Source organism: Sapajus apella, unplaced genomic scaffold (assembly GCF_009761245.1).
Source record: "Sapajus apella isolate SASKATOON/1434 unplaced genomic scaffold, GSC_monkey_1.0 scaffold23, whole genome shotgun sequence".
NCBI classification, from domain to species: Eukaryota; Metazoa; Chordata; class Mammalia; order Primates; family Cebidae; genus Sapajus; species Sapajus apella.
In genome coordinates this window covers 24,425,733-24,437,995 of record NW_022436963.1, presented here as the reverse complement: position 1 = coordinate 24,437,995, position 12,263 = coordinate 24,425,733, and the positions used below count along the sequence as shown (strand labels likewise).

The 12,263-nt window shown below is 43.3% G+C and overlaps 1 protein-coding gene across 4 annotated transcripts in view; it reads left to right on the top strand.

Annotated features, from left to right (window-relative positions):
• The window catches only part of PDZRN3 (PDZ domain containing ring finger 3), a 235,955-nt gene extending 226,962 nt beyond the window's left edge, over positions 1–8,993 (top strand). For all 4 annotated transcript variants that reach the window (XM_032290489.1, XM_032290491.1, XM_032290492.1 and 1 more), the window contains 5 exons: positions 311–409; positions 1,519–1,581; positions 3,301–3,402; positions 5,633–5,749; positions 6,483–8,993. In XM_032290489.1, coding sequence (XP_032146380.1) covers positions 311–409; positions 1,519–1,581; positions 3,301–3,402; positions 5,633–5,749; positions 6,483–8,048 — 1,947 coding nt within the window. In that variant the 3' untranslated portion in view covers positions 8,049–8,993. The remainder of the gene's footprint in view (positions 1–310; positions 410–1,518; positions 1,582–3,300; positions 3,403–5,632; positions 5,750–6,482) is intronic.
• The last annotated feature ends 3,270 nt before the right edge of the window (positions 8,994–12,263 follow it).

The window sequence follows — 12,263 nt, the reverse complement described above, 5'->3', positions numbered from 1 at the left end:
ACATTGAAAAAGTGCTTTTGAAAAGCGCTGCCCCAGAAGTCTTGATGCTGAGTGAAATATGGGTAATTTTTCTTTGGGGGATCAATGAAATAACTATTTTCAAAATGACTTTATATTGACTGAAAGGTCAGAAATGCCCTAGGCATTGATCCTGTGTCCATAATCACTTTTTGTTTAGTAAGTTAAGCAGCCCTACACAGCTGAATGCAAAGAAATCCAGTTCATCATTTAAAGAAAATATTTTCAAAGCATTTGACATCCCCTCGTGTTGCCTGCTGGAGTCTCACTGGGAATGCCTTTCTTTGCCTAGGAAGTGGACCTCTACAGAATGAACAGCCAGGACAAGCTGGGCCTCACTGTGTGCTACCGGACGGACGACGAAGACGACATTGGGATTTATATCAGTGAGGTACAAAGGCTGATTTTGTTCTTGTAACGATCATATCAACACCAAAAGGTTTTTTTTCCTTTGTTCACCAACCCTAACCCACCTCATCAAGAACTCTTTGGAAAGACACAGACAAATTATTCTGTCCCCCTCATCACACTCCATGGCGTTGCATCTTTCCACGGAGGTTAAGTCCTAATGTCAGTACTTACGGCAAAATTACCCTGGAGAAGCCTGCAAATCAGCCATAAAATGGAGCCATTTACATGATTTTGTGTGTTTAGCCCCGAGGGAATGGCAGATTCACATTTCCCAACTCATGTTCATGGAGTGGAATGGGGATAGAATCACTTACACTTTTTAAAGTCTCTCTCTCTCTCACTCTTTTTTTTTTCTCCTCGTGAAGTATATATAGTTGAGTTCATTTACGTTAAATGTGATTTTTATGTACTTATCAAACTACATAGATGCAGACTGTTTTGATCTTCCTTGAGAAGACAATACAAAGCAACTGATTTTAGTATGGAAACTTTACAGTGCACACCCATCCTTGCAAGCACAGAAACCCAATTTTGTCAGGAAATAAAATCTGTCACTACAGAATGAACTACTAGACTTAATAATTATCTTTTTGGTTGTATGTCATCCCCCAAGCTTCAGTTAGCCCAGCCTTTCTGTATCTGGGGGCATCCCTCCCTTTATCAGTCCCCCCTTGTCTCAATTATATTTTTTAAGTTATTTTCCAAATTTTAATACAAGTATTTGGCATAAAATAAGGTATGGTTGCTAGTTAACATGATGAAGGGTTATCATTGATTTGATTTTAATAGCCATGCATACAACAAAGGTCAGCTGTGTCCCCTCAGCCCGCTCAGATTGGCAGAGCCGGCACCCTCTGCTGTGTCACAGGGTGGCTAGACAGGCATCCAAGAGCTGGCCCTAGAAAGGGCTTAGAAGCTGATCAGCTCATATTTGCCTCTCCTTACAAGACACTAAGTCTTGTTTATTTCTGTGTAAAACACAAACACAGGGATGAACATGACTGTGTGTTAGAGATGGCTTTGGAAAGCGCTGTTGCTTATTTTCATGCATGTCTGGGTTTGTGCTGAGATGGTCCATGTGTGTTTCAGATTGACCCTAACAGCATTGCAGCCAAGGACGGACGCATCCGAGAAGGAGACCGCATTATCCAGGTAAGTCCACGTTCAAACAGTGGCCTCATAATGTGCCTGTCACTGAAGAACAAACTGGTTCTAATGATAGGTCTAAGGTTGCAAATGCAGGAGAGGTTAAAGAACAGGGATCATAAATGCAGATGTGTAATGAGGCCAGACAAGTTAAACTAATTGCGAGGCTAACTCTGAGTCCTAAGACGCAACAGGGAGTGGTAAGGACTGAGACAAACTAGATGGGGCACGTTCTCTCAGAAGACGGCCTTGTAGAATTTCAGCCAGTTCACCTCATTTTCTTTCATTCTTTTTGGATCAAAACAAATATCAGTGAGCCAAAATCAGACCAACAGTTTACAACTTGTAAACTAAAATAATTCTCATTTTAGATTTCTCTGAAAGATTAACTTTGGACCAAGTGTTTCAAGGTCTCGTCCATAAAATGGGAATCTTTTTGGCAAATTTAGCAGAATCAATCGAAAAGTCTTGTAAAGTTTCTGACTCAACATCTAATACTGGAAATGCTTCTAAGGGTAATTACTTGACCTCAAGCCCTGTTGTTCCTTCTAGTCCAAAGGAGACCATTCATATCTCTTTTTGGCAACAACCTTCTTTAATCTCACAGAATTGAGATTCCTGGCTTCACTGTCTCCGCAAGGCTTAGCTTTCTACCTCTTCTGATCTGTATCCTCTCATTCCTAATTCACTGTGTTTTTCTCATTTCATGTCTCACTATGAGTCATTTTGATTTCCTTCTCCCACTGCCTACTCTGGGTTTCTCTCACCTTCTGCCAGAACCTGTGCTGCTCAGGATCACATACCCTAGGAAAGTGACCCAAACCTTCACACCTGAAGGATCAGGGTCCTCAGCATTGCTGCCTTCTTGTTGTTGCTAGAGTTTTCCATTAACCTTTACTACTGAGAATGGAAGTTCTCAGAGATACTCCAAGGAATGCCCTGGGTTCCAGACACAATCCTCCCTGCCTCCACTGTGTCACAGCAAGTCCATTTCCCCTTGGTAATTGAGGGCAATCACTCCAACCAACAGAGTCACCCCTTTTACTACTCGTTGGCTCACTGGTGTAAGGAGGCATGTGGAAGGCTCCACTCCCAATTCAGTGAAACCATTGCTGTGTCCCCTGGAGGTGGCATCCCACCAGGACTAAGACCTCCAAACCAGCAAAGTTCAAAGTCACCAGGACATGCAAGTGGGTTATCAAGTGTGATAGTGAGAGTGTCACACCCACCTGACCCTCCGCCTGACCTAAAGAAGTTACAGTGTCAAATTGGCGGCACAAAACACCATGTATAATTCCATTCCTTTTTCTTAATCTCAGTTTCCATAATGTTGACATCATACCCCTTGGTGCTTTTTCTTCTATATTATCCAAAAATGTCGACATACACTCCTGCCTGAGTATGATGTCTAATTGCTTCCATGTTCCCTCAGCACAACATTATGATTTTTCCTCAGTGCTGTCTTCTGGAGGTCCAGCCCCTTCTGTTCACACTTCCCCATCACAATCACCTCATGAACTACATTCATGGAGCCTCTCTCATAGACCATTGGTCTGAGCAAGACATTTCCTTCCCAAAATCAGTACTGTTTTTCAGCTACAGGGAAGGTTTATGTTCCAGCTGTGAGTGGGTGACAAATGCAGGTCTGAAATAAAGTAGAATGATTTTACACCATCTAATCATGCTATTTATCTCCCCATTCCCTTTATTTATTTATTTTTTAAGATTAATGGAATAGAAGTGCAGAACCGTGAAGAGGCTGTGGCTCTTCTAACCAGTGAAGAAAATAAAAACTTTTCATTGCTGATTGCAAGACCTGAACTCCAGGTAAATCGGCTTCCTCAAAGATAAAACTGGATCTGTACTTCTAAAATCAAAAGCTCAGGTTCCCAGACCTGCCAAAGAGCACCTGAGTATTGGCTGTGAACTTGAAGGTGCTTTGTACCCTGGAAAGGTAATCAAACTTGCTGTGACTTAGAATCAACTTTATGATTTAGCTATTTAAGGTTGGTTAGATACCCACCCTGGCATCTATACTGCAGGCCCACCAGGTTCGTTAATGCAGGGATCATAGGGAGAGGAAAAGGAACAGAATGAAATGGAAAACACAGCGGGAATCATGACCGTCAAGACATTTGACTTCCCAAGGGCTGACAAATGTTCCAGCCATTTACAATAGCAGAGTATGGGGAATTAAAAATTTCTCTTTCACCCAAAAACAAAATATTGAATGTTAAATAATAATTAAAATTGATATGACCACCGAGTAAGTGCTAGGCCCTCCGTGGAGCGCTTTACACACAGGAGAGCCTTCCCAGGATATGAAGTTTCCAGAGGTTCAGAAGTTACCCAGAAAGGCCCAGAGGAGGGTGATGGAGCAGGGAGGGGTTCAGGCCCAAGTAATCTGATTCAGAAACCACTGTTGTAATAACTCCTTCCACAGAAGGAATCATGAACTCTCCCAGGTAGCACTCCTGATCCACTCAGAATAGCTCCATCAACACATCTAGGGCAGTACTAGTAGACCTCTTTAGGTACATGTATAAGTCAGTTTTCATGCTGCTGATAAAGACATACTCAAGACTGGGTAATTTATAAAGAAAAAGAGGTTTGACGGACTCACAGCTCCACATGGCTGGGGGAGGCCTCAAAATCATGGTGGAAGGTGGAAGGCATGTCTTATATGGCAGCAGGGAAGAGAGATTGAGAGCCAAGCGAAAGGGGTTGTCCCTTATAAAACTATTGGATCTCATGAGACTTAATCACTACCATGAGAACAGTATGAGGGAAACTGCCCCCATCAATTATCTCCCATGAGGTCCCTCACACCACACATGGGAATTATGGGAGCTACAATTCAAGGTGAGATTTGGGTGGGGACACAGCCAAACCATATGAGTATGGAACCCAATTGAAAAAGTCACCTAGGGACAGCAGCATACGAGGCATCTGATTCTCCACAGATGGGAGCCTCATGAGCTCAAAGGGAAGTTCAGCAACGATCTCACAGGTAGTCACTGACTGACTTTTTCTTAAAGGGCAAGATAGTAAATGTTTGACTTGGGGGACCATACCATCTCTGCATCTCTGCCATGACTGCCAGCCTCTGCCACTCTAGTGCAAAAACAGCCATAGACAGGATGTCAATGAATGGGCATGGTTGTGTTTTGATTAAACTTTCTTTTTTTTTTTTTTTTTTTTTTTAACAAAAATAGGCTGGATTCAGCCCATGAGCTATAGAGTGCCAACTTCTTAATAATTCACTCTTTTTTTGGGCAAGGCAGATAAAGGCCTTTTAAAAGTGATATCCAGCCAGGCTCTGTGGCTCACGCCTGTAATCCCAGCACTTTGGGAGGCCCAAGACAGCAGATCACTTGAGGTCAGGAGTTTGAGGCCAGCCTGGCCAACATGGTAAAACCCCATCTCTATACTAAAAATACAAAAAGTAGCTGGGCATGATGGTGCATGTCTGCAATCCCAGCTACTCGGGAGGCTGAGGCAGGAGAATCGCTTGAACCCAGGAGGCAGAGGTTGCAGTGAGCCGAGGTCAGGCCTCTGTACTCAGCCTGGGAAACAAAGCGAGACTCTGTCAAAAAAAAAAAAAAGGGGGGGGCGCTATCCTTGCCCTAGCCAAACAGCTAGTTACTGTATCAGAAAGAACTCATTCCCCACTAAAAATAGTGTCTCTATGGGACCTGTTAAACTCCTGTCTGGTCCAGCAAGCAGGGGGAACAGCTAGATCTACCTGAGCCTTCTACATGGTTGTCTTACTGCACTGAAAGTAGCTGAGATGGATGAAAGAGCTTCACCCTGAAAAATAAAATCATAGCTATTAAAGACTTCCTCAGATGTAGTGTAGGGTTGGAGGTCTCTTTAATGTGAGGGTGGGGTAGTTTCCTAACTTATGGCAAATCACTGGGCAGACTGCATTTTGATGACTCTTGGAGGAAGCTCTAGAAATATTTTTCCCCAAAGTAATGTCATTTTTTAAAAAACATAAATGAACATGAATATGAAGGCAACTTCTAAGTCATGTGTTGGCTGCTCTTGCCTGCAGCTGGATGAGGGCTGGATGGATGATGACAGGAACGACTTTCTGGATGACCTGCACATGGACATGCTGGAGGAGCAGCACCACCAAGCCATGCAGTTCACAGCTAGTGTGCTTCAGCAGGTAACACCCACGCACCAGTCCCTGACACTCTGCCCTGCTGAGCTGGAGGGCAATATGCTTCCTCCATCCCCTTTATGGTGCTAAAGACCATCAGAAGCCCATCCGCCTGGAAGACAGCAAGAAAACAGCCTTAAATATTTTTCTCTTTGAGCACCAGACCAGTGAAATGCAAGCTGGTACTGTCCCTAGCCAAGCTTTTAAACGTAAGCAACATTGCTGAAGCAAAGCTGACCTTCTGATAATTTGTTTGGAAAACATATGCATCGGCATTACCGTAGATTGGAAAAAGCCATGTTTTCCACAGTAAAGCAATCCCCTCTGTTTAACCTGAGCTGCTTGGAGCTCTATAGCTCCCTACTATGCTACTACATTGTGAGAGTCTTAATGAGCCTTTTATTGAGTTCAGTATGAGCTAAACAGGGCTCTTTATACATCCTTCTACCTGTGTACTGATTCATTAATCAGAATCATCCATTGAGATAAAGTGCCTATTATCATCCTCATTTTACAGATGAGAAAACTGAGGAGAAGAACAAGAACAAGTGACTTTCCCAGGTAGATATGGGTAGGTGTGACTAAGGTCCACACCTTTGACCTGGTCCTACCATCAGATGCTGCCCCTCAGCCTTAGAAATGTACAGCTCGGCCTATCCAGAAACACTGCAGGGGAAGGTCACACACAGGTACCTGCTGCGCTGGCCTCCCTTACCTTTGTTCTTGTTGTTTTATGCAGAAGAAGCACGAGGAAGACGGAGGGACCACAGATACAGCCACCATCTTGTCCAACCAGCACGAGAAGGACAGCGGTGTGGGGCGGACCGACGAGAGCACCCGCAATGACGAGAGTTCGGAGCAGGAGAACAATGGCGACGACGCCACCGCATCCTCCAACCCGCTGGCGGGGCAGAGGAAGCTCACCTGCAGCCAGGACACCTTGGGCAGCGGCGACCTGCCCTTCAGCAACGAGTCCTTCATCTCGGCCGACTGCACGGACGCTGACTACCTGGGGATCCCGGTAGACGAGTGCGAGCGCTTCCGCGAGCTTCTGGAGCTCAAGTGCCAGGTGAAGAGTGCCACCCCCTACGGCCTGTACTACCCTAGCGGCCCCCTGGACGCCGGCAAGAGCGACCCCGAGAACGTGGACAAGGAGCTGGAGCTGCTGAACGAGGAGCTGCGCAGCATCGAGCTGGAGTGCCTGAGCATCGTGCGCGCCCACAAGATGCAGCAGCTCAAGGAGCAGTACCGCGAGTCCTGGATGCTGCACAACAGCGGCTTCCGCAACTACAACACCAGCATCGACGTGCGCAGGCACGAGCTGTCGGACATCACCGAGCTCCCAGAGAAATCCGACAAGGACAGCTCGAGCGCCTACAACACGGGTGAGAGCTGCCGCAGCACCCCACTCACCCTGGAGATCTCCCCCGACAACTCCTTGAGGAGAGCGGCAGAGGGCATCAGCTGCCCGGGCAGCGAAGGAGCCGTGGGGACCACGGAAGCCTACGGGCCAGCCCCAAAGAATCTGCTTTCCATCACGGAAGATCCCGAAGTGGGCACCCTTAGCTATAGCCCGTCCCTGAAGGAGCTGGACCCCAGCCAGTCCCTGGAGAGCAAAGAGCGGAGAGCCAGCGACCGGAGCCCGAGCCCTACGCCTAGCCAGAAGCTGGGCAGCACCTACCTGCGCTCCTACCACCACTCCCCGTACAAGCACGCGCACATCCCGGCGCACGCCCAGCACTACCAGAGCTACATGCAGCTGATCCAGCAGAAGTCGGCCGTGGAGTACGCGCAGAGCCAGATGAGCCTGGTGAGCATGTGCAAGGACCTCAGCTCCCCAACCCCGTCGGAGCCACGCATGGAGTGGAAGGTGAAGATCCGCAGCGATGGGACACGCTACATCACCAAGAGGCCCGTGCGGGATCGCCTGCTGCGGGAGCGCGCCCTGAAGATCCGCGAGGAGCGCAGCGGCATGACCACCGACGACGACGCGGTGAGCGAGATGAAGATGGGGCGCTACTGGAGCAAGGAGGAGAGGAAGCAGCACCTGGTGAAGGCCAAGGAGCAGCGGCGGCGGCGCGAGTTCATGATGCAGAGCAGGTTGGATTGTCTCAAGGAGCAGCAGGCAGCCGACGACAGGAAGGAGATGAACATCCTCGAACTGAGCCACAAAAAGATGATGAAGAAGAGGAATAAAAAGATCTTCGATAACTGGATGACGATCCAAGAACTCTTAACCCATGGCACAAAATCCCCAGACGGCACTAGAGTATACAATTCCTTCCTATCAGTGACTACTGTATAATTTTCATTTCTGCATTATGTACATAAAAGAGACCACTACCACTGGGGTAGAAATTCCTGCCTCGTTCAATGCGGCAAGTTTTTGTATATAAGATAAATACGGTCTTCATGTTTATAGTCCAAATTTGCAAACCCTACAACTCGGGGTGTCATAGGTCTATTTTAAGGGGGGAGAGAGAAAAAAAAAACACCCTTACTATCTTGGAAGGCAATATTAACAAACAGAGCTTTTTTCAAATAAATAGCAATTGTACTTTTCTACCTGTACCCTTTTACATAAAGTGTTTAAATTTCAGAAAGATCTTTTATTAAGCATACTTTCACAGAATAATTTGTTTAAACTATATTCATATTAAAAAAAAGTTAAACACGCTTTTTTTCCTGCCTAAAACACAAGTACAACTGCCAGTATGTATTTTTAATGGAACCCTATTTTATAATGTTACGTTACTGAATGTGTTTCATATGCGTGACCGTTAAGGTATTATTTAGGTGAAGGTTTCAACTCAAAACTACCCAACCTGGTGGTTAACGATTTAGTACACATAACCAAACCCGCAGTGTTTAGAGTTGGGATATACATTTAAACATTTTCCTGGTTTAGGTTCCCAAGAGAGTGTAAAGGTTTTAACAGAAAGCAACATATCATGCAGCTTTATGGAAGTTTAAAGCATGTTTGCAAATATTGCAGCCCATCGAAAGAATTTGCATGTACAGGAAAGTTGTGGATGGAGACGGTTTGTGGAATTTTAAGTGCTCATTGTAGTAAACTTTTGCTTTATAGATTTGAAGGTACAGACTTATACAAGCAAGTTCACAAAATCAGGATTAGTTACAAACATTAAGTAAAATGAAGTTAAAATAAATTATTATTTTCTATTTGATATGTTTTTATGTGATTCCTCATTTTGCAGTGGTGCCTATAAAATAAAAGCCTTTTGCAGTGTTTGCTTCTTTTTCTTGGTTATATTACATGCCACCTTGGAAGGATTTAAGTATTTTAGACCATCTGCTGCCTCATATTCAGCCTCAGACCTAATGATGGATGTAAAGCCAAGGTCTAGGAGTGAAGAATATGGGGTCAAATTGACCACACAACCCTGCATTCTGACTGCCTGTCTTACAGAAGGTTTCAACCTGGCCCAATATCCTATGAACAAGAATAGCTATGAACAAGCTTATCAATTGGGGTCATGTTTACAATGAAATCTCTTTGGTTTATTGCAACCATTACTGCCTGTCAGTAATAACTAACAACTCTGGGTGGCTAGGTCCAGCTTTCCATTTCTAAGATGCATCTGCAAATCAGGCAATATTTTCATAGAATAACGGGTCACCAACGTGGGTGGGCTTCAAATCTGGTAGCTGACTACTACAACCCCCAGGATCCTAAATAATGAATTTGTTACAAATTGTTTCCTGATTGTAATGTTGACACCAATTTCAGCTGTAATGCTGAAAAAAAGTAAGATAAAGGTAGATAGGATTAGGAAGGGTGTGATTTTTATTTCCTGTGATGCCATACATCTGGTTACTCACTGATCCAAATGGAATTTTGATTGAAATGACCAGGTGTTGTTTTAGAAATTTCAGACATCTATTCCTCCCACAGACCCTGCTGGAACCACAATCCCTCCTTTGGGGCCAGAATCTTGAGACTAATTAGTAGTCATGCTTATAATAAAACAACTTAATGAAAATAAAACACTGAAATACTTATTCCCCATTATTAAGATGTCTGTTCATTACCTCTTCCAGAGCTAGGCATTGTTAAGATAATTACATCTGCTACATTATTCTAATCAGCCCTCCAAGGTGAAATTTTTGCAAAGAGTCTACTATTAGGGCCTTGGTTTTCCAATATTCTCCAAGTTTAACTTGCCACAAAATCCAATCGTTACCTCCCAGGAGACGCTCCCCTTTCCCAGCCCTCTCACCTCATACCCTGTCTTCCTAGTTAATGTTTCATAGCATCAGTCAGATGAATTATAAATTTCTGAAAGGCATATATAAGCATATGAGTATATATGGGGAAATAGCTTTCCTCTCCTTGTGTGTTCTCATTGAAGGCCAGAGGGGCTACATGACCACAAGAATAGCTTTAGCCTCAACAGTCAAGCACAGGGGTTTCTAATCAGGGCTCCCCACATGTCTCTTGATTTGTGGGTCAGCTCCTGCACTTATGAAATAATAGAGGGAAATAATAACATATATTCAAATCCAATTCTAGATCCTTTGATTTTTACTTATTTTAAAATCGCTGTTTATCATCTAGATACACCTAGTCTAACGTAATGTAATATGAGCTTTCCCAAATCTAATTTAGTCAATTAAATTCTAAAGGAAATTGGAAGGGATCTTAAAAATCATCACTTTACAATGAACAGGGCACTCAAGAGAGGCTAAGAAATCCAGTGCAGCTCATTCATAACCAAACTGGGATTTGAACTCAGAACCCAACACCTGGTTCCACAATTCTTAGCACCCCGTACTCTGTAGAGGAGCCCTCATGTGCATGGTTAACTCAGATGCATGAAATCCTGTGCCTTCAACCAAAAAACAAATGCACTTCACCAGGGGATGCTCCAGAGTGAACCTAAAAGGAATCATGAATCTCCATTTCGTCAATGAGTATGAGCTCCAAGTGCCTCACAGTGCATTTCTGAGTTGGTGGTCGGGTTGAAGATTTTCCTGGGTAATAGTGATGAGACAATTTCTAGCTTCTGTTCTCATTGATGTGAAGCCCTAGCTTCTGTGTAAACAGAAATAACCAATAGGCCTTTCTACCACCCTGGCTACATGTACTGTACTTCTTGGGCCCATTGAAGGATCTGATGGAAACTATAGACTCTCTCTTCAGAAAATGTACTTACAACGAATAATACATTAAAAAGTGCATGTAACTGGAGACTTCACATGCCCCAAAGTCCATTCACAGATCCCCTCTAACCATGCAAGAACCCCAAGTTTATAATAACTGAATTTGGTAACCTTACAGGTTTATCTCTCAGACTTTTATTTCAGCTGCATCTTATAGCACACAGTTTGATTTAAATGCCCACTTTTAATATCAAGGATGACTTTTCTTCCTATTATAACTGTATTATTTTTAATGTGATTAAAATTTAGCAAATCACTAGTATCTATACTCTTCTAGTCATTGTGCTAATGGTTTTTCTAACAGCTACATAAACTGAGGAATGATGAATACAGAGTTCTGATTTTCCACAGCAGCCACCCCACTGTCTGGATAAATCAGATTTAAACTACTTCTAGAATACAAAGAGAAGAAAATGAGAATGTATTGACCATCTAGAGCTGCACTGCCCAATACAGTAGACACTAGCTACATCTGGCTATTAAGCAGTTAAAATGTGGTTAGTTCAAATTGAAATGTTCTGAAAAAAATGGATTTCAATGACTTTGTATTTAAAAATGAAAAATATTTTGATAATTTTTATGTGGAAATCATATTTTGCATATGTTGCATTGAATAAAATACATAGTTATCACTAACATGTTTAAACTGTTTAATGTGAGTGCTAGAAGATTTTAAATTACATATGTGGCTTGCATTATACTTCTATTGGGCAGCGCAGATACAGAACATATCAGGCAAGTATATACTAAATGCTTGCCCTCGTGATCTTACTAAATCCTTGGGGCAGTTCTATGAGGCAGATGCTTTATCAATAGTTTAGACTCAGATTAAAAACTTTGCCCAGACAAGTATAAAAATGTAATCTGAATTCACACCTGCCTAATATCAAACCCTTTGCCTGTGCTTCCATCTCCTCCTCAAGAAGCAATTCAAAGTATGTTCAGGTTAGGTGAATATTTCTAACATATTCATGATCACAATAAAAGAAATTACTTCCAAGGAGCAGGCATTTCTAAATTGCAGAATATTCTAACTCTCCTGGCAAGAACATATGACAATGCATAAAAATCTAGGAATGTGGGAGCACCAGCTAAGTTTTTCATCTTTTAAATGGAAACAGGAAATCCCAAATAGCAAAAATCACAAATATGATGAGGTAGGATTATACATCGCCCAAGGAATACTAGTTGAAGAACTAATTAAGATTATAAACTGAAATATGAAAATTAACCAAGTAATTACCTACTGGTTGCCTTCAGAAGTAGGTTACAGGTTACTTGTTAGCAACACTGCCCAAAATCAAGGAAGCAAACACAACTCTGCCACAAACAATTG